The sequence below is a fragment of the Cavia porcellus genome, unplaced genomic scaffold, assembly GCF_034190915.1.
Source record: "Cavia porcellus strain 051 isolate PalLab524CR breed Dunkin Hartley unplaced genomic scaffold, mCavPor4.1 scaffold_29, whole genome shotgun sequence".
Lineage (NCBI taxonomy): Eukaryota > Metazoa > Chordata > Mammalia > Rodentia > Caviidae > Cavia > Cavia porcellus.
Genome location: NW_026947512.1, coordinates 22,491,487 through 22,512,422, shown reverse-complemented (window position 1 = coordinate 22,512,422; position 20,936 = coordinate 22,491,487). Strand labels below are relative to the sequence as shown.

Genomic DNA, 20,936 nt, shown 5'->3' with positions numbered 1-20,936 from the left:
TCACTATACAAATTATAGCTGAGTGGCTTAAAAGAAAAAGTCAACAGTGGAAATGCATAATTTCAAAATTGAACAGAATGATCAAGGTATAGTATAGTGGTGCCGTGGGACATACTTTTCTTGACTTTTCCCTCGGCTGGGCTTCCTCTTCCAGAAATATTTCCAAAATCTATATAATTAATTTTTTTTCTTTCGTACTGAGGATTGAGCTCAAGACCTTTGCACTGAATTACATACCTTGCCGTTTTTATTTTGAGACAGGGGCTTGCTAAATGGCTTAATTGTTCTCCTGGCAGGTTTGAATTTGGGATTTCTTGCTTCTGTCTCTCAGCATGCTGGGATTACAGACTTGCACCACATAACCAGCCACTAGTCCCATTTCCCCCTCTTTTTGAGGCAAGGTCTCACTAAATTGCTAGATTGCCCAGGCTAGATTTACCATCTTCCTGCCTCAGCCTTCCAGAGTGCTGGGATTACAGACAGAAACCACCATACCCAGCTGAAATTAATCTTTATCATCTTCCCAGTTGGATCCAAATAAGAATTCATCCATGGATGTTGCAATTACCCTAAAGTGGAAGGCTCCAAGACTTTGGTGACTAGTTTTCTGTAACTTTACAGAAGTTCATGTAACCAAGCTGTAAGATTTCAGTCTGAATTTGGGATCTTTAGCCATTGCTCATTCAGAAAATTAGTTCAGCATTTGAGAGCTGAAAAAATTAATAACAGTTCTGTGATCCAAGCTGGATTTTAGGAAGTGAATTTAACAGTTATGGGAACCATTTGTTTTCTTGAAGGACCAGAATAGTGTGAGTTATTGCCAATGTATTAAGTAGGCCAATAAATTTTCCTAATTGTACACATCCTCTGATTTCATAAGACTCTGGTTACCTTGTTCTTCTTGGTGATCTTCACCCTTGTTTAAGACTTGGCAAACTCTAAGCTCAGAAAAATTTACATTGGCGTTTTCTGTGCTCCACCCTCTCTTCCTCTAAATATCTCACTCTCTGCAATTCATCCTTTCCTCCCATTGCCTGGCTTTGTCGGCCAGCTCAGCCCAGCTTGCTGCGATCCCTGCCAAGCCACAAACACATAACGCAGCAGACGCACTATTCCCTCTTGCTCTCCGAGTTCTCTGGGGCCGCGTGAGGGTGGGGAGCAAGAGAGGTTAGAACTTGGACAGCCTCTCTAGGTGGTATTGTTTCATCTTCAAACTGAGCATCACAAAAGTGCCCAATTTCACTCTAATTCTCTATTCTCTTTTTAAAACCACTCATCATTTTAAAATTCTTGAAGGCATTCTGAGAACTGTGACTAATAATTTGGTGTGTGTACTGAACAGCTCTGCCATACTTGGTGCCAGGAAGAGAAGGAAAAGATGAAGTTCAACTTCAGACTTAGCTTTTTTAGGTCATGGGCCAAGTGTAACCACTGCAGCAGCCAGTGCACTCTAGCTCTTCAGAATGACACTGTATCAACCAAAACTTCCCTGTTTAGAATGGTGCTTTCCAATAGAAATGTTATGCAAGCCACATGTAATTTTAAGGTTTTATTAGAAACATTTTTAAAAAGTAAGACAGGTGAAATTAATTATGTCTTGTTTAAACCAATATATCTGAAATATTACTTTAATATGTGATGAATATAGAAATTTTTTTCAATACTAGGATTGAACCTAGAGCCTTCCCACTCACTGTATCCCAGATCCCACTTTATTTTTTTATTTTGAGACAAGACCTCTCTAAATTTCCAGGCTGAGATCAAACTCGTCACTCTCCTGTGTCAGCCTCTCAGAGTACTAGGATTACAAACATATGCCACCATGCTGAATATATAAATTTTATTAAATATTTTACATTCTCTTCTTCATATTAAGTCTTTGAAATCTTACTGCAGTCTTGATTGGAATTAGCCATATTTTCAGTACTCGATAGCCCTGTCCTGTATTGCTAGTGCCTACCATATTAACATAGCTCTTGATCACCTCCTTGTTCAAAAAGGAAAAGAAGGTTAGTCCACTTGGGACCAGAGATGGGGCATCTCTGACTAATTCTCTCATTATGCCCCACATCTACATGACTACGGAGTTACTCTTGGGGAAGCAGGAACTATCAGGCAAGTAACTCAGCTCCAGAATGGGCCCAGAAGACCAAAGTGGAGAATCTTGGAAATTTGGGATTGAAGAGAGTCCCAAACATGTTCCTTTGTTTCTTAAATGGGAACAAAGTTGGCTTAGCCTGGAACAGGTTCAGTCTCAGATTTTAGAACTTAGTCTCTTCCTGTTAAGACTTTAGAATCCACTGCCATCTTTTGATAACAAACAAGTCTGAAGCATAGGTGAAACATGAAAATAAACATTTATCGTTGAGCTATTTTTTACCTACAAGACTGACAGTTTCACATGGATCAATTCCATCCATCACACATGGCAAGAACATTCTTCAACTAGTAAGCCAGGAAAGCCATTGCTCCACTCTCCCCTGGAATGAAAGAAAGTTATAGGAGTTTTCAAGACCAGACCAAGTATCAGGGACATATTCTGGCCTATGTAAGTACATTCAGTGATGTCAGCCAGGTGCATTTTTAGCCAGTAATATTAGTCTTCTGAAAAGAACAGGTTAATTGTTCAGCCTCTATGAATTGATCTGACCCTTGAGTCAGCTTTATGGGAATTTTTTGTCCTGTCCTCTTAATGCACCAAAATAATTTCATTTTCAGAGACAGATGTCATGAGACTCCCTCACTTGCAGAATCAGCCAATAACAGCCTTATCTAAAACACGTACATTACGAAAATGTTTTTTATTTTTTAAAATTTTGATCCATAATTATTTTGACCTTTGGTGGACCTTGAGCCAGGTTTATCACATTTGGTTGCCTTCACTCATCTGGGCTTGCAAGTGCTCTCAGTATCCAAGCCTACTTGGTCACTGTTTCCCATTTAGCTACCTAACCCAGCAAGCAAGACAATTGGAATTGTGGCTTTCTTTCATTCCAGGGGAGAGTGGAGCGATGGCTTTCCTGGCTTACTAGTTGAAGAATGTTCTTGCCATGTGTGATGGATGGAATTGATCCATGTGAAACTGTCAGGAATTGTGGCTATTGGTGGCTCTCCTCCATCCGAATATTTGATAGAGGACAGTACACACCTTATTGATACAGTGATGAAGGCTGAAAAGCCTTTCGACTAACTCTGGCTTCTTTTCATGACTGATCTTGGGTTTATTTCCCTAAAGTCAGGAAAGCTGTGCAAGGAAATGGCTTCTAGCTGTCTTGGAATGTTTCCAGCTTAGACAGTAAAGATAGCTCTTCTCTTTCATGGATGGGAAGCCAGAAGTCCTACAAATCTCCTAGAGATGCAGTATTAGGCTTCCAGTTCCATAAACTGTACCTGGAAGTAAACTAATTCCAAGAGAAAACAAAGCAGCTTTTATAATCAGCCTGTTGTACTGCAGGTATTTCTGTACTCTAAGGAAAAAGTAAGCTTCCATATATACAGCCCTTATCCATTAAGTAGTATATAATTTGAGAAATTTGGTTACTGATTCACCAGGCAAACATTTTGAAGACAAAAGGAGAACCCATTCAGTGTTCAGACCTGACTTTTGAGAACCATGCTATGACAGAGAGACAACAAGGATTTTTTTCCTGTGTAGTCATAAGCTAGTCCACCCTCCGGGTTAGCGCACACCCTTGTCCCTCTGGCTGGCTGCAGTTGGCCATTGCCTTTCCATGGAACAAGCTGGGCCGAGAATGTGGGGAGCAGACAGTGTGAGCAGAGTCTGGGAGGGGTAGCCAATCTTAGCCAAGACCTATGTTAGCGTTGGTGCTTTTCCCAGAGGGGAGGAGCATTCCCTGCCCCGTGTGTTGCCTCGTGTCTGCGCTGACACAACGGAGCAGTGTTCAGTGGATCTGGCCTCCTCACAGTCCCTCTTTTCATCCCGCACAGGAGAAGGGATGCACCAGGGTGCTCCTTAGACTATGGGATCAGTGCTAGGAAGTGGGCAAGAAGACAAGACGGGTGTCAGTTGCCATTCTTACAGCCCAGATGAAGGGCTTTATTATTCTAAAAAGGAGATGCTGCAGTGTCATAATACATGGTGATTCTTACCCTGATGCCAGGAATAAGCTACATCAGAAATAAACATGATGACTTAAAACATATGTGTGTGTGCAAATACATATTTATGCAAACATATATGCAAAGTATTCTGCTTGTAAATCCCAGAAGGGGATGAGCTGGTACTAGGAGAAGAAGAATGATGCTGCGATGTTTTTATGCTATGCTGGCGGGAGGAGGAGCAAACCCATCACAGATGAGGATAAGGGAAGAATAGCTGAACCTCATAGAAACTTTGGAAGGCTACCTATGCACTGAGCAAGTACGTGACCTTCTCCATGAGCCACTGTGGCAAAGAGCAGAAGGCAGAGGGCAGGGCAGAACGCTGAGAAGACACCCACCCTCCTCTCCACTCAGCATGCACCAAATGACAGCCCACGACAGTGAAATCTGAGAGCGGGACAGTGAAATCTGAGAGCGGGGCAGCAGGGAGAAAAGACTTCTGCAAAGCAGAAACCCTTCCCCGAGTGCACAGGAACGGCCACCAGGAGCAAAGAGAACGCCACAGCAGGACATAGAGCTGGTGGCTAGGCTGTGTGGCTCCGAGAGAGTCTCGCTCTGCTCAGATCTCAAATCCTGCTGAAAGGGCAATGCTGATCTTGCCTTTGGAATATTTGAAACCAGTGGAGAACTGGCTTTCACCAAAGCCACAGACAGCCGACACCCAGCACTACTATAGTTTAGACTGACTGCTCTCAGTGCTAGCAGCCAGAGAAAGGCAGCGGGTATCCTTTCCTAGGAATACATAATGCCACATAATAAAAACTTATAAGACTGAAGAAGCAACAGAAACACAGGACTGAGCGGGAAATACAGGTGAACCTGTTGTTAGAAATAACAGCTAAGGATACTTTTTAATAAATATGTTTAAGGACCTCACAGAAAAGACAAATTATATTTTTGAATAGATAAGGAATTTCAGCAGAGAGAATGCTTATAAATTCTACCCCCAAGCAAAGATTATTTAGAAACAAATTATTAGTCATTTTTTTTAATGTATAAATATGGGGCCGGGGTTTAGCTCAGCAGCTTAAGCACCTTATGGCAAGTGTGAAGTCGAGAGTTCAATCCCCAGTACAAAAAAAAATGTATACATAGTAGCCCAAAGTCATAACCCCTTCTGTGAGTTTACACTTTCTCACACTGCCATTCTTGCAGCCCAGATGAAGGGCTTTATTATTCTAAAAAGGAGATGCTGCAGTGTCATAATACATGGTGATTCTTACCCTGATGCCAGGAATAAGCTACATCAGAAATAAACATGATGACTTAAAACATATGTGTGTGTGCAAATACATATTTATGCAAACATATATGCAAAGTATTCTGCTTGTAAATCCCAGAAGGGGATGAGCTGGTACTAGGAGAAGAAGAATGATGCTGCGATGTTTTTATGCTATGGTGCTGGCGGGAGTTCCAGTCCATTAGTGAGTGACCACTATGCAGGAGATAGCATAAGAAAGGCACAGAGGCACTGAGATCCTCCTGGCCATCAGAAGAACTGAGTCCAGGGAAGAGATGTGTGGAACTCTTTCAGGGTAGGACATTCTGATAGGAGTACAGATAAATCTGTAGAAACCTAAAGGAAAGTAAGATTTTTTTTTTTTTTGGCGAAGCAGATCATAGATAGACTGGATATTTGGTTGAGACCTTGAGGAAAGGCAGAAAGAGAGAAAGACCTATGTGAGACAGAGCTTATGCCCATTAACATCACATCCTGTGAAAATGTGGCAACTCCAGAATCTTTAGTGACACATAGATTATGCATACTCATGACAGGCTTGGTCCCTCCTGAAGGCCTGTATTTCCAGAAGGAGGTGAGGTGAGAGAACAGGTCACCTAGTAGGAATGGGCACCTAGGGCACACAGGAAGTGGGAATGGGGTGGAATTGGAGAAAGGTGAGGAGCATTATGTTTATCTGAGCTCTACGTGGCAAAATCATGTTTCTGGAATTTGTTGGGAAACTAATCACTTCTTCCTCCTCATTTCTTTATATATATATTTATACCTCTGTTATGGTATTTATTTCATATACACATCTTTCTCTACTTATGGGTTATAAGCTCATTCTGACAGCCACTTAGTTTTGGATGTCACATAGCAACTGGCACTGTGCCTTATAAAACAGGAGCTCAATGAATATCTGCCCAATAGTTTACCCAGAGCAAAACTAGCAGGACTTAAAAGCAGACAGTCTCCCTCTGATGCTGCTGTTCATCATTACACTATTTTAATGATGGCTCATGGACCTGTTGATTAATGAGTGGTATAATTTTTATTTCATTGAGTCAATAGTGAGGAACTAATGAAGCTTTTGCTAAGTGCTACACTTTGGGTGTAGCATCTGTTAGTATCCAGTGTGTGATGGAAGGAGAGAGATAGTAATCCCAGCACTAATCCCAACACTCTAGGAGGCTGAGGCAGGAGGACTGCATATTTGAGGCCAGCCTAGGCACTTTGGCAATTTAGCAAGACTCCACATCTCAAAAAAACAACAGGTTAAACATATTCTATCTATTTTTTGTGTCAACAAATATATAGAATATGTAGCTCAGTGTAAAATCCCTGGGTTCAGTCTCCAGTACTGGAGGAGAGGAAGAGATGGAGGAGGACAGCTTTCACAGTAATTTAAGGGAAAAGATGAGACTCTGAACCAGAGCGAGACAGGAATGTCAGGAAGAGACAGATTGAGAGGCAAGTGGTCACAGTCGGTGAGAGTTCTTGATGAGGTGAGTGAAGAACAAGAAGCTGAAGACACACCCAAGTTTCTGACAGAACAGTAGGAAAGAAAAGAATGGTCGTGTAAATATGGGAGGGCAGATCTGAGGACCAGAATATGGGAAAATAAGTATCCCATGGAGAAAATTCTTTAATTTACTCCTGTAACCTGTGCCGGCACTCTAGAAATATCCCCTGACAGGCTTTTCCTTTTCGTTCTTGTTTATGTCTGACTTGATCTTCACATATGCTTTCTTATTTTGTACCAGAAATCGAACTCAGGACCTTGTACTTACCAGGTAGGCGCTGTGCCACTGAGCTATATCCTCAGCCACATATGCTTATTTAAACTCATTTAGTCTTCTATTCTGGGGTAGGGAAAAATGTTACAATGTCATGTTTTTGTGTTTGGATTTTTGAGATAGGGTCTCACCATGTGGTTCAGACTGTCCTTGAACTCACTGTGTAGTCCAGGCTGGCCTCGGTTCTGGATCCTGCCTCAGCCACTCAAGTGCTGGGATTACAGGTGTGCACCACGACACCTGGCTAACTTTATTGTTCTTGCAGGAACTGCCCCAGAATGAAACTTCTATACTATTTCTCTTGTATATCAGTTGCCACTTAGAAGCTGTTATTTGCGTTTATGAGGAGACTAAATTGTAAAAAGAATACTAAGCCCTAGGGCTGGAGATTTAGCTCAGCGGCAGGCAGATTTAGCTCCTACTGCAAGCAGGCAGTCGTGAGTTCAATCCTCCGTACCAATAAAAAGGAAAAAGACAAAAAAAAAAAAAAAACCAAAAAAGAATAAGCCCTCTGATTTTTTAAATTTTATTTTTATTAGTACACATTTGCAGTATATAATGATTACAATAAACACAGGGCGTTGGTATGTACAGTATTCTCTGCTGTTTGTGTGTCCTGATGACCTTAGACCTCTCTTGTTACTGCCAGTTTCTCTCTTCTCTACCTGAGTTCTACATGAGAAACAAAGTTAAAGGGAGATAGCAAAATCCAGCTGAGAGTGGCCACAGAAATTTTTTCTGCTGCACAGCACATGCCAGGACCCTCCATAGCGCTAATCCGTGTCCTCTTTCAGCGCCACATCTAAACCATCTTTCTTTCTTCCTGCTGTCTTGAATGGCTAGGTAAATATTCTGCAGTGCTGTGATTCACAAGCTAATAAATTCTGCAAATTCTTCTAAAACCGTTCTTTTCTTATACTTTAAGTACTCACATGTTTCAGGATAGACAGTGTCCTCCCAGCTTCCTTCCTCCCAAAGTTTGTGATTCTACCAAAAAAAATTTAGATGGTTCCCTTTACCTCTGCCTGGTTTAATGATGGAACTCCAGGCAGCGGCATAAGCACCTGCATGGCATGTGCAAAGTCATGAGTTCGATTCCCGGTACCAAAACAAAACAAAACAAAAAACCATTGAGGTCCCCGGGATCCTTCTCCAGGTCCCCTCTCAGAACCCTAACCCTAACCCTAACCCTTCAGGGTGCTAAAGAGAAAGCTTGGAAGATTAACCTCAAGGCAATCTGATTAATCCTGGAGAGAAACACTTAATCAGTCAGTGCAATCTCTCTATCCTAAAGCCATAAATTGACAAGGCCTGTCCTGTATGCACAGACCTTCCAAATAAGAGAATGTCCCTAACATACATATGGACAAATAGCCAAGTATATCAGACATAAAAAATCTTTAACATAAAGCCTCACCAATGCAACAAGAACCAAGCAACTTGAAACTTTGCATATGCAGACATAGTAAACCTGCCCTTCCAAATGAATGAATAAAAGTGGAGAGATTATATCCTTAAAAGAATAATATGCTGTTAAAAGGAGAAGGAGAAGAAGAACCACCTTTGGAAATTAAAAATGTAACAAACTGAAAACTTAATAAAGACTTAATAAATAAACCTGATGCTGACAAAAAGAAAAAATTCAAATCAGTGAGTGGAAGGAAAGGGAAAAAAAGAATTGAGATGTGGTATGTACATGTGCCAGTTCCCCACAATGAATATAAACACTAAGTACTGCAAACACGTAGTAATAAAAAAATTTTAAAAGTCAATAAATAGAGCGGATGGAAGATAAAATTTAGGTCACTGCCCTGAAAAGCAAGGGGGACATGTGCTGGGAAATAAAAGTAAGAAAATCAAATTTCAGCCTAAGATCTTGTCATCCAAATAATACACATCCTAGAAAAGAGAACTGAAAAATGAAGAGAAGAATCCAGGTAATGCAGGCCTGTAATCCCAGGACTGCGAGGCTGACGCAGGAAGAATGTAAGCAGGAAACCAGCCTGGGCAATTTAGCAATTCAGTCCCTGTCAATCAATCAATCAGCAGGTAGATAGGATAGATAAAACAGACAGTCGGAGCTGGAGATGTAGCTCAACGGGAAGGCTTTGGGTGCCTTCCTGTAGTAGAGAAAAAGAGGAGGAGGAGAAAAAATGAGGGGGCAAAGAAAAAAAGATTTCTTACGTTGAGAAAATTTCCCAGAACTGCAGGTCATGAGCTTATAGATGTAAAGGACCCAGAAGGGCACTGACCCAAGGCATGTCATCAGCGATGTCTCAGAAACTAGAAGATGCTGCGAGTTCCACAAAGAAGCAGGTCACATACTAAGCACAAGGACTCAGGATGGCAACAGTAGAAGCTAGACAATGACACAGTCTTTTGAATTCAGAAATGACATTCTTTTCATCTTAGAAGTCTATGCCTAACCTAAATCTCACGTGTAAAGGTAAAGATACTTTATGATAGAGAAGATCTTACAAAGTTTATTTCCAAAGCATCCTTTGGAAAATATTTCTTTAAAATGAGAGTAAATCAATAAAGTGGAAGGCCAAAGTTCCAGCTTAGGTCAGGAAGAGACTCTCGGGTTGGGTCTGCAGTGGCAAACACACACCCAATTGACACCCCGGATTCGGAGGCAGATTTATTTATGTCGATGGGCACTGATTGGGCTCATTCCCAGAGTACCCAGTCCTGATCTCCGGTGGTCTAGGGCTCATATGGGATAAGCAAACAGGAAGTGCAGAGGCAGAATGGCTTGACAATTGGGAATCGGTTTACATGATGTGCATCATAGTGACCAGCTATGCATCACAGTGTCCGAGACAGAAGCAGCTGGAACTGAACAGGAACCGTTACCCGGGCAACTAAGAAACTGAAGTACACTGACGAGGGGGGCATTTTCTGTTATAGATCAAATGTGGTCCCACAGTGTCGCCTACTCAGCAGCTCCAAGAGCAAACAGCTAGAAGACAGAGATATGAATAGGGTATTTTTTAAAGGAAGCACAAGGGGTTACCTTGAGAGTAAAACCAGAAGTGAAGAAAAAGGACATTTTCCCTTTTCTTTTCCACCAATACTTGGTTTGAATCCAGGGCCTTTACAATAAGCTATAGCCATAACCATTTTTTTTTTTTTTTTTTTTATTTTGAGGCAAAGTCTTCCTAAATCCCCAGGTTGTTCAGGCGGCTTGAAACTCACAGTGCTCCTGTCTCAGGAGTATAGTCATGTATACTTGTAAGGAATATTTGACTCATCACTATAGTTTCTATAGTTTATCACTTTTTCTATTCATTGATTGATAGAGTCTTGCTGTGTAGTCCAGGCTGTCCTTGAATTTACTGTGTAGCCTAGGCTGGCCTTGAATTTCAGTCATCGTCCTGCCTCAGCCTCCCAAGTGCTGGGATTACAGGTGTGCACCATCATGCCTAGGGAACCTGTGAAGAAGTTTTGTTAGGAAATCTTTAAATCCTCTAGTCAACCTTCCCGATAATTTTAGGCTTCTAATTCCTCATCATAGGAAAAGAGTTCTGGAGGAATGTCTGTAGCCAGAAGTCTGTACTCTCTCCTGGAAGATTAACTCCCTCCTTCCTGCTCTGCCGTCTTAGGCCTGCCATAAGTGAACAGTGAATGAAGCTTTCTAGCCCACAGTGCTCTTTCTTCTTCTTTCTTTCGTTTTTCTTTTGCAAGAGCCCATCCCTAAAAAGAGAGCTTTCTTTGCACCAGAACCTTGATTACCAATAATTAATCTGAGAAGAAAGACTGCAGGCTTCCCGTGCCGTTGACCTAAAAGAATTTGCTGTGAATGGTTTGTCTGTTTGCTTGCCAGAGATCTTATCTTGACCAAGAAGAGCTGATAGAATCATAAAATCAGCACTGGTCTTTCCTCAGTACTCTTTCTCTACGAAATGGGAGAGATGGTAGCCCAGCACAGAAGGAAGGTTTAATATATGTCATGTGGGAGGGTGTCATTTAATCATGGCTATATTTCATAGTAATAAAATTTAAATAACTCAATAGTACATCCTAATCCCTGTACTTTTCTTTGCTTGTTCTCAATATATTTGGATAAATCACTACAGAACAACCAAGCCAAATGTCCAAACCACCCATTTTCCTATTCCCAGCACATGAATTAGAAGGAGGCCACAGAAATTTGGCCTCCTTGGCACTTAGATGACTTGTATGTCTAATTTTTGTTCTGTGATCTGAAACTCAACATAAACTGAAAAAGAAAAATTTTCCAAATACCAGATAATTCACAGAAAAAAAGTCTCCAGCCTTTTTAGTTCTTTCATGCATGCAAAACTGATAAACAAACCTGCCCTGAACAGATACAAGGAATCAGCGATTATTTCCTGTAAGCACAAACAGATACTTACACGTAACAGGCTTGCTGAACTCCTGCATTCAATGTTAGGTTCTTAAACTGGAGTAAAAGCTGAAGAACTTTTTTAGGGAAAGACTTAAAACAGAACTTTCTGAAGAAAATTTCTAGGAGACAAAATTGGGGCTTGGAAAATATAATTGAACCAGGCAGAGTGGACAGACCTGCAGTCTTGGCACTTGGGAGGCTGAGGCAGGAGGTTCACCAGGGGTTCGAGCCAGCCTGGGCTACATAGTGAGCTCAAGGCCAGAGAGAGTGAGAACCATGTTAACAGCAAACAAGGACAGGACAGGAACAAAATGGTAGGCCTAACAGAAGGTACTGTTTGGTTTAGATGTTAGGAATAAATTTTTGACTGTGAAACTTGTCAACTCCGAAAATTAACTATCCAAGCGAAGGCAGTAGAGCCCAAACCAGAAGATATGGAAGCTATACTAAATTCACTTCCTGCATGGGTCATGGTCCTCAGATACAGATGTTAAACAACAGGCTCTCCTTGGTACCTTAAATCTGAATTCCAAGCAATTGGCAGAGAAGTGAAACCCGGAATCTGGCGCCTCGGCCACGGCACCTTGTGCTTGGCTCCTTTGCCAAAAGAGCTCCCCGAGGAGCAGCACAGTGCATCCCGGGGCTTAAGCAGTGTAACAAGGGGATTGATGAGAAACAATGGGTTTGAAGGCTCCAGAAAGGGGAAGCCTCTTTGCAGCCCTTGTGGCCAGATAAAATTTACAGAGGCGGTCGGGAAGATGCATAAGGACCATATCTAAAAGTAAGCAAAAACAGGCCTGCCATAAGGTAGATTATGAGGCCTGCCATTATGCGGGTAGATGTTGTTTATAGAGGGGAAATTGGTTTGTATAATTAACACATATCCAGAAATTACCTTGTCTTTGTAATATTCCTTCTATTAGGGAAACAACATCCTCTCTTGCCAGATAAAAGACAGAGTCTCTTCGTTTAGGAAAAGAACATCACCAAATTACAAGGAGGCCTAAGCCACTCTTTGAATTACTGGTAAACCCGGAACTGACCCCCAAGCTTTCACCTTGTGCAAGAATGGTATAGAGCCATTCTTCCCTCACTATGAGAAACCTGTTCTTGCCTTGGCTTCTGTTTTAATTGTGGACTTCTCTCTCCTACCATGCAGCTGGGATGAAAGCAGCTCCATCAGCAGCGGGCTCAGTGATGCCTCAGACAACCTCAGCTCGGAAGAGTTCAATGCCAGCTCCTCACTCAACTCCCTCCCGACTACACCCACTGCTTCTCGCAGGAACTCCACAATAGTGGTGCGTGACTTTGTAAACACCAGGCTCCCAGCTTAAGATGAAGATGACAGCAGAGAAAACTGTCCAGTGCCTGCGTATGCACTTAATACACACATACCCCCTTCAGGACTGGTGGCTGTCAGCCTTTGGCCAGGTTTTTTCAGAACTAAAAGAAGAAAGTGAAGGCATTCAAACAGTCACACAGGAAAGTAGATGTTGTGACAGTATCTATTTTTTCTCACGTCTATTTGGGGTGATGCATGTAAGATCTTCTCCAGCTAGAGAGAAGCACCCTAAAGATAAATATGATGTCTTCTGTCTGGAACACTAGGGATACAGGTAGACACCCTGCCTGGGTTAACTTCCTACTGTGGGATAGCAGGACTACTGTCTAAAGAAAATAAAACCCTTCACCTACCCGTGTCCCCTTCATCTCCTAGTGTCTCACTCTGCCTTTTTCTCATCTTTTTAGCTACGCACAGACTCAGAGAAACGCTCCTTGGCAGAAAGTGGGCTGAGCTGGTTTAGTGAATCTGAAGAGAAAGCTCCCAAAAAACTGGACTATGACAGTGGTAGCCTGAAGATGGAGCCTGGGACTTCTAAATGGCGGAGGGAGAAGCCTGAGAGCTGTGACGACTCATCCAAAGCTGGGGAACTGAAAAAGCCCATCAGCCTGGGACACCCTGGTTCTCTGAAGAAGGGCAAGACCCCCCCTGTGGCTGTCACTTCCCCCATCACTCACACAGCCCAGAGTGCCCTCAAAGTTGCAGGTGAGTCTGGACCAAAGGGATGGACAAGGACCTGATTGTTAGTCTTAATGGCCATTAACTCACAAGAAGATAGCAAACCTCTGCATAATGCTTTAACATACATTGTCTTCTCTGGCCGAGACAGCTCTCTGAGTTCAGAAGAATGGGTCTCACCTCTCCACACATGTGGAAGCAGACCAAAGCCGGGCACCTGGCGGGGCTAAAATCACACCACTGATGGATTCAAGGCAGGGCGGGGAGAGGAGACATTGTGTTGGGGGAGTAGTTTGACCTCTCTGCAAACACTTCCCATTAGTTTCTTTCTTTCCTCTCCCACGACATGCAGTCTGTGTCCTTTTTACAAGATGCTTGCCTGCCATCCCTAGGAGGGCCTAGGGAAAGAATAAATCAAGTAGAGGCCCCGTGGGTCTTTAACCTTCCTCATTTCCCTCCAAGCTCTAATTTCAGTAGACATGGCCTCACTGTATTTTTTTTCCCTGCCTGGACCAGTTATTGGATGAACCCTTCTTGATCATCTTTGTGGTTGGCTGTACCATCTTAACCGATATAAATCATCCTATGCTGGGAGCAGAAAACAGCAAAAATCAAAACAAGCAAGGGCCTCGCCTCCCTACTTCTCCCACCCAGAATCCTGACAAGAAATGTCGCCAATTTATTCAATACCTACTTACCATGTTTAGGCCTCTGGAATTCTACAATACATCGACAGTGTCGCCTTCTTCCACAGAAAGAAAAAGGCGTTTTTTAGATACTGGTCAAGCCAGGTATGGTGGTACATGCCTATAATCCCAGCACTCTCAGAGACTGAGGCAGCAGGAGGATTGCAAGTTCAAACCCAGCCTGGTAACTTAGTGAGGCCATGTCTCAAAAATCTAAAAAAAATACCTAAAAAGTGCTAAATGTATCTCTTAGTACAAAGAACCCCGGATTCAATCCCCAGTACTACCCCCCAAAGATACCAAAAAAGTGTCAGCTGCCCTTACCTCATTTTCTGCCCTCACAGGTAAACCTGAAAGCAAAGCCACAGACAAGGGCAAGCTTGCGGTGAAGAACACTGGGCTGCAGCGCTCCTCCTCCGATGCTGGCCGGGACCGTCTGAGTGATGCTAAGAAGCCCCCCTCGGGCATTGCTCGCCCCTCCACTTCGGGATCTTTTGGCTACAAGAAGCCTCCTCCTGCCACAGGCACAGCCACCGTCATGCAGACTGGTAGTTCAGCCACTCTCAGCAAGATCCAGAAGTCCTCAGGCATCCCAGTCAAACCCGTCAATGGACGCAAGACTAGTTTAGATGTGTCCAATAGCGCAGAGCCCGGATTCCTGGCTCCTGGAGCCCGGTCCAACATCCAGTACCGCAGCCTACCCCGGCCAGCCAAATCCAGTTCTATGAGCGTGACCGGTGGGCGGGGCACAGCCCGCCCTGTGAGCAGCAGCATTGACCCCAGTCTGCTCAGCACCAAGCAAGCAGGCCTGACCCCCTCCAGACTGAAGGAGCCCTCCAAGGTTGCCAGTGGGCGGAGCGTGCCGGCTCCCGTCAATCAGACGGATCGGGAAAAGGAAAAGGCCAAAGCCAAGGCAGTGGCCTTGGACTCAGACACCATCTCCTTGAAGAGCATTGGCTCCCCAGAGAATACTCCCAAGAACCAAGCAAGCCACCCCCCAGCCACCAAGCTTGCAGAGCTGCCACCAACCCCTCTCAGGTACCCAAAATGGGCACTTACCTCTCTGCCTGCTTGTTCTGCTATTCTTTCGCATATCCTTACCCTCCTTAGACTAGATGTAGCATGGCCTATCCACTTTTCCTATAGGTCTTTGCGTGGTCTTTCCCGTCCCCTCCCCTCCCCTACATGCCAAATATCTTTGCAAACTGTATTCAAGTCAGGCTCAGTAGCACACACTCAGTAGCATATACCTGTAATTCCATTACTCAGGAGGCTGAGGCAAGGGGACTGAAAGTTCAAGGCCAGCCTTGGCAATCTAACAATACCCTGCCTCAAAATAAAAAATGAAAGGGCTGATTAGGTAGGATGTAGTTTGGTGATACAGTGCTTGTCTAACAGGTACAAAGCCTTGGATTCAGTCCTTAGTCCTGCAAGGGAGAAAAGGAAAAGAAACAGAAAAACTGTATTCTGAAGTTGCTTTGCTTATGCTATTCCCTGATCCACACTTAACCTGTCTCTAATTCTTGTGTAAGTGGTTTTATTGTATTTCTTTCCACACAAATACTCATTTGTATATAAATTGACCTGTGTTTCGTACACGCATATATTGTCTCCTTTTAAGCTGAAGGTATTGGGTAGCTGCTTTCTTTCCAGTTAATTTTTCAGCAGCATTAGGATGAGCCTGTACTTCCGGGATAATCTCTATACTTTCCAGAAAGGAAGCTAGAGGAAGACTGCCTCTTGCTCTATCATTCTGTTATCCTAAATGTGTTACTTTATCTTTACTTTCTTCAGGGCCACAGCTAAGAGCTTTGTCAAGCCACCCTCACTAGCCAATCTAGACAAAGTCAACTCCAACAGTCTGGATCTACCATCGTCCAGCGACGCCCACACTGCAAAGGTCCCAGATCTGCATGCTTCAAGCTCAGCCACTGCAGGCCCTCTCCCTACTTGCTTCACCCCCAGTCCGGCACCCATCCTCAATATTAACTCAGCCAGCTTCTCCCAGGGCCTGGAGCTAATGAGCGGTTTCAGTGTTCCCAAGGAAACCCGCATGTACCCCAAACTCTCAGGCCTGCACAGAAGCATGGAGTCCCTCCAGATGCCCATGAGCCTGCCCAGTACCTTCCCCAGCAGTTCTCCCATCCCCACCCCACATGCTGCTCCTGCTGCACCCTCAGAGGAGGAAACGGAAGAACTGACCTGGACTGGAAGCCCCCGGGCTGGACAGCTGGACAGGTAGGTGGATGGACACAGGGCTGGGTCTAAACTGATGTCCCTGCCTTGAGCTTGTTTGGTCATTAGCAATACCACCCTATATGTGACTGTGATTTGCAAAAGTTTTTCACATGCTATAATTTCATTTGCTTCAGAATAATGTCATGATATAGGTTGTTTTCTTTCCATGATATAAAACCAGCTGCACAAAAAGTTGAATAACTTATCTAAGATCTCATAATTAGTTTTATCTCTCACCCAAAGCTCTTTTGCTTTCTTGTCCAAAATCATTTGTTATATCACATCCTGCTTTTCACCTATCATAATACCATCTTTGAATAGCCAACTAGCTGGGTGGGGTGGCACACAGGTGTAATCCCAGCACTTAGGAGGCTAAGGTAGGAGGATCACTGTGAGTTTGAGATCAGTCTAGGCTACAAAGGGAGTTCAGGCCAGTTTGAACTGTATAGTGAAACCCAGTCCCAAAAAGACAATAAATAAATAGCCAACTATACCTTAATTCCCAAGCAGATAAAGTTCTGAAGTTGTAAGTGAGAACTTGGCTGTGATTGTCTTCTTAGTTTGTTTATGGAGATAGAGTCTCACAGTTTAGTGTTCTGTATCCAGAGTGTGTGTCCTTCAGGGCCATAGTCCTAAACGTTGGTTTCTAAGCTGGACTTACAAGCTTTTCTTTATTCATCTTCACAGCAATCAGCGAGATCGAAACACCCTTCCCAAGAAAGGGCTCAGGTAACCCTTAAATATGTTGTCTTCCCAACACTGGGGCCCCTGGTCCATATAAAAAAATCCTAACTTGATTTGTCCCAGGCCTCACGCAAAAACTCAGTATGAGTACCATATGCTCATTTGTATATGGTTCTGTGCAAATGCCACCAGTGAGTGCCCTGCCTGAGCCTGCCATCATGTGAGCCAGCTTTTACAGCCAGTGGGCTTCGGTGCCAGGGAACAAACGAGTTTGTATGAGGGAATCATGTGCTTCCCAGTACCCACCTGGGCTGTCCTAATCCAGGCCGCATCTCCTCTCTGGAGTTTCCTCCCTCAGAGTGTGGCTGGACCTCCTCAGCAAAGCTAGGGGCAGGCTGCACCTGGTCTTGCACTGTTAGTGCAACTCTGAGTTGTTCATTTGGGTGGAGACTCCTACGACCCAAAGGCCCATGCCTGAAACCATGTTGCTCTGCCCTAAGCACCAGGAGAAAAGTTTTCATGCCTCCTCCAGTATTTCCACCGCCGCGGGAACTGCTAGTCCTAGTGTCTGCTAGGCCTTCAGCACCATCCTAAGACACTGCAGAGGAGGCAGCCCCTGCTCCCCCTTTTCCTTGCCCGGCTTTGTCCTGGCCTAGCCTAACTGGGATTCCCACACCAACCAAACCTCTGGTGTCTCTCTGTAGTGGCCCAGGCTGAGTTCTGCTGCCTCCTACAGGTATCAGCTCCAGTCCCAGGAGGAGACCAAGGAGAGACGGCACTCCCACACCATCGGCGGGCTGCCCGAATCTGACGACCAGGCAGAGTTGCCTTCCCCCCCTGCCCTCTCCGTGTCCCTGAGTGCAAAGGGCCAGCTTACCAACATAGGTCAGTGTTGCTGGTTGCCTGCTGTGGCATGAGATGAAGCAAGGGTCACCCTGCAGCGTGAGGCAAGGCAGCTGACCATGGGATTCCATTGTGTATGTGACTCATGCTAGCTGGTTGCTTCATGGTGGCTCAGTTTGTCCACCCAAAGTAAGATTAAAAGCAAGGTGTTCTAAGATCCTAAACTGAAAAGTTTCCTCCACGTACAAGTCATAGGGTTCTAGAGTATCAGAGACTCCAGATGATGCCACGGAAGAGCCATGAAGCTTGTAGATCAAACTAGTGCCCGAGCTGCCAGTGGCTGAGCGGGCAGCACTCCCATGCGGGGCTGTGGGGAAGGAGTGGGAAAGGGTTACTGAGCAGAATGGGACCAGCTTCCAGACCCAGACAACTCCAGTTCCTCAACTGCTCTGGCTGGGCTGGAACCATCCTAGCCCTGCAGGCAGAGCTGACTAAGACCTGTTCTGGCTACACCCTTTCCAAAGCCGGAGAGAAGAAAAGCTGAGATAGATGGAAGTGGTTAGGTGACGCAGAGACAGGGAGGGGACAGAACCTCGGGGCTGGGCTTGGCCTTGGCACAGAAGCAGACAGCCTGGCTCTGGAAAGTGCTGTGCCAGGCTCGGCCCTAGGGAAACCCCTTTGGGGCAGTGCCTGGCATCGGTCGTTTGCTTCCTGCTTCTCTCTAAACCCATCTCTTTTTGCCAAGTAAAAGAAAGTAGTTAATCTAAAATGAGGAAAATGCCTATGCAGTGACTGGGGAATCTGAGGAAAGACTAGGAGTCAGGGTCAGTGCTGCTCAGGAGGATCATCTGGCCCGGGAAGGGCTTTTTTCTGGAGGATCAGGCCGGCTAGTTTTCCATCTGCATTGAGGACCCGACAAGAGGAAAGGCACTTACGCTGCAGAACAAGGGACTCAAAGGAGCCACAAGAGAGGTGTCAGGCCTTCTGCACAGGCCTTTATGGATAGAGTGGACATCTGCCTGCCTCTGTGGAGACAAAAACTTAGACTTGGGAGCTCCACTAGGGGGTGACCCTAAAAGGCTGTACTCCCAGCAAGGGAGAAAGAGGCAGGTTCTGCAGGCCAAAAGGATTCAGCAGACCTCAGCTTCCAGCAGATCCCACAGTCTTACATGACATGTCTGCCCACTTTCTGTCTGACCTTTAAACCAGGGGGAAGGCTGGACAGAGAAAGCTTCTTGATATTTTAGCGCTGGCCTACAGTAGCCTAGATTAGCACCACTGTGGGGGAGGCTGTCACCCCCTAACATCATGCTGAGTCCCTTGGGTCCCACAGCCTGGCCCCTTTCTCTAGCTGGTTCCTTGTCATCGTTTGATCTTGGTGTGATCTTGGTTGGAGCACTCAGTCTGCCCAGTTTGCCAGCTGTGTTCTAGAGAACCACTACATCCATTTTCATCAGCACATCCCAGGGATGGGATGTGAAGGTTTCGGGAATGCTGCCAGGCCCCCAGCCTCACCTTCAAAAGCACCAACTCCAAGTCAGGCAGGGTTGAAGGAAGGTTCTTATTCCAGACAGCAAGGTCCTTTGCCATTAGGGCTTGACCGCCCCTGGAGGGAACCCACTCCTAACCACCAGCTGCTTGCACACTTCCACTGGCCCACCCGCCCCTTCCTCTCTGCCCTCTCCTCATTGCCTCTCATGTTCCTGGTGCTCCGTCCCTCAAGGGACCAGAGAGCTGATAACCCTGCCTCTTCTCCCGCCTCCCTCTCCTTCTCCTGTCCCCCTTCCCTCTGTCCTTCCAGTGAGTCCCACTGCGGCCACCACGCCAAGAATCACTCGCTCCAACAGCATCCCCACCCACGAGGCGGCCTTCGAGCTGTACAGCGGCTCCCAAATGGGGAGCACCCTGTCCCTGGCCGAGAGACCCAAGGGAATGATTCGGTCAGGATCCTTCCGAGACCCCACGGACGATGGTGAGACTTCATGCCAGCGCGGTTCACGCTCATCCCAGCTCTGCTGGGCCCCCCTCACCCACCACCACCTCCACTGCCACCACTGCCGCCACCACACACACATACATGATTCACAGGACATTGACTTGGGCCATTTCTGTTCTTTCTTCCCATACCTTTGAAGGGTCTGGGGGCCCAGAAACCTTGGGTGGTGCCATCTAGCACTGGGACCTTGGGATGAAGCATCTCATTGGGCTGGGGGAGGGACTCCAGAGTGGAAAATGGTGCCCCTCAGGGTGCTCCGGAAACCAGAGCTTCTGTCCTCCTCCTTCTAGCAGCAGTCTTTCCTTCTCACGGTTGCTCCATTTTAGAAAAGTTAGGGACATAATGGCAGCTCTTAAATCCTCACAAAGCATTAAGTGTCTCATTCTTCTTTCTAGAATGTTCCAAAGATTAGCTTCAGGAACGGTTGTCTGAGTGGCAGCAATGGCGACTGGGTGGGAGACCAGGCCTCGTGAGCTGTCGGGCCTCCCATTGTCATTTTGGGGATTCTCCTTTTGGAAGACGTTTCTCCAAGGTGTACTTTAGTTCTGGCGCTGGGTTCTGTGGAGTAATCAGAAAGAGCACTCCCCACTTACACAGTTTTTCATCTGAGGGACCCCCAGACAAGTTTCCCAAAAGGAGGCACAGGTAGATTTGCAGTATCTGCTCGGAGTATCTCTGACAAGAAATACCCGCTCCTGCAGCTTTAAGTACTTTGCTGACTGGGAAGATGAGATGGTGACTGCCCATGAAACCTCCTCTCCCTCTTGCTGAAGCCTTGTGCTCCTTGGAGCAGGCTGAGCAGGGGACTGCCATGCCCAGGCTGCCAGAGAATGTAGATGAGAGAGGAAACTGCCTCTACTTGGCACTGCAGCCCCCCAAAACCTGCCTGCTTTGGGCTACTGCGATATCAGCTGGGTTCTTTGTTCTGCTTTTTCTGTCTGCTCCAGATGCCTTCCA

General features: G+C 45.3%; 1 protein-coding gene across 5 annotated transcripts in view; it reads left to right on the top strand.

Annotated features, from left to right (window-relative positions):
- Nav1 (neuron navigator 1) overlaps window positions 1–20,936 on the top strand; it is a 252,435-nt gene that overhangs the window by 192,990 nt on the left and 38,509 nt on the right. For 3 of the 5 annotated variants that reach the window (XM_063239986.1, XM_005005909.3, XM_063239989.1), the window contains 7 exons: window positions 12,672–12,810; window positions 13,262–13,559; window positions 14,563–15,256; window positions 16,013–16,456; window positions 17,144–17,185; window positions 17,877–18,025; window positions 19,785–19,955. In XM_063239986.1, the coding sequence (XP_063096056.1) occupies window positions 12,672–12,810; window positions 13,262–13,559; window positions 14,563–15,256; window positions 16,013–16,456; window positions 17,144–17,185; window positions 17,877–18,025; window positions 19,785–19,955 (1,937 nt within the window). The remainder of the gene's footprint in view (window positions 1–12,671; window positions 12,811–13,261; window positions 13,560–14,562; window positions 15,257–16,012; window positions 16,457–17,143; window positions 17,186–17,876; window positions 18,026–19,784; window positions 19,956–20,936) is intronic. The other 2 variants (XM_063239988.1, XM_063239987.1) reach the window with 1 other exon arrangement.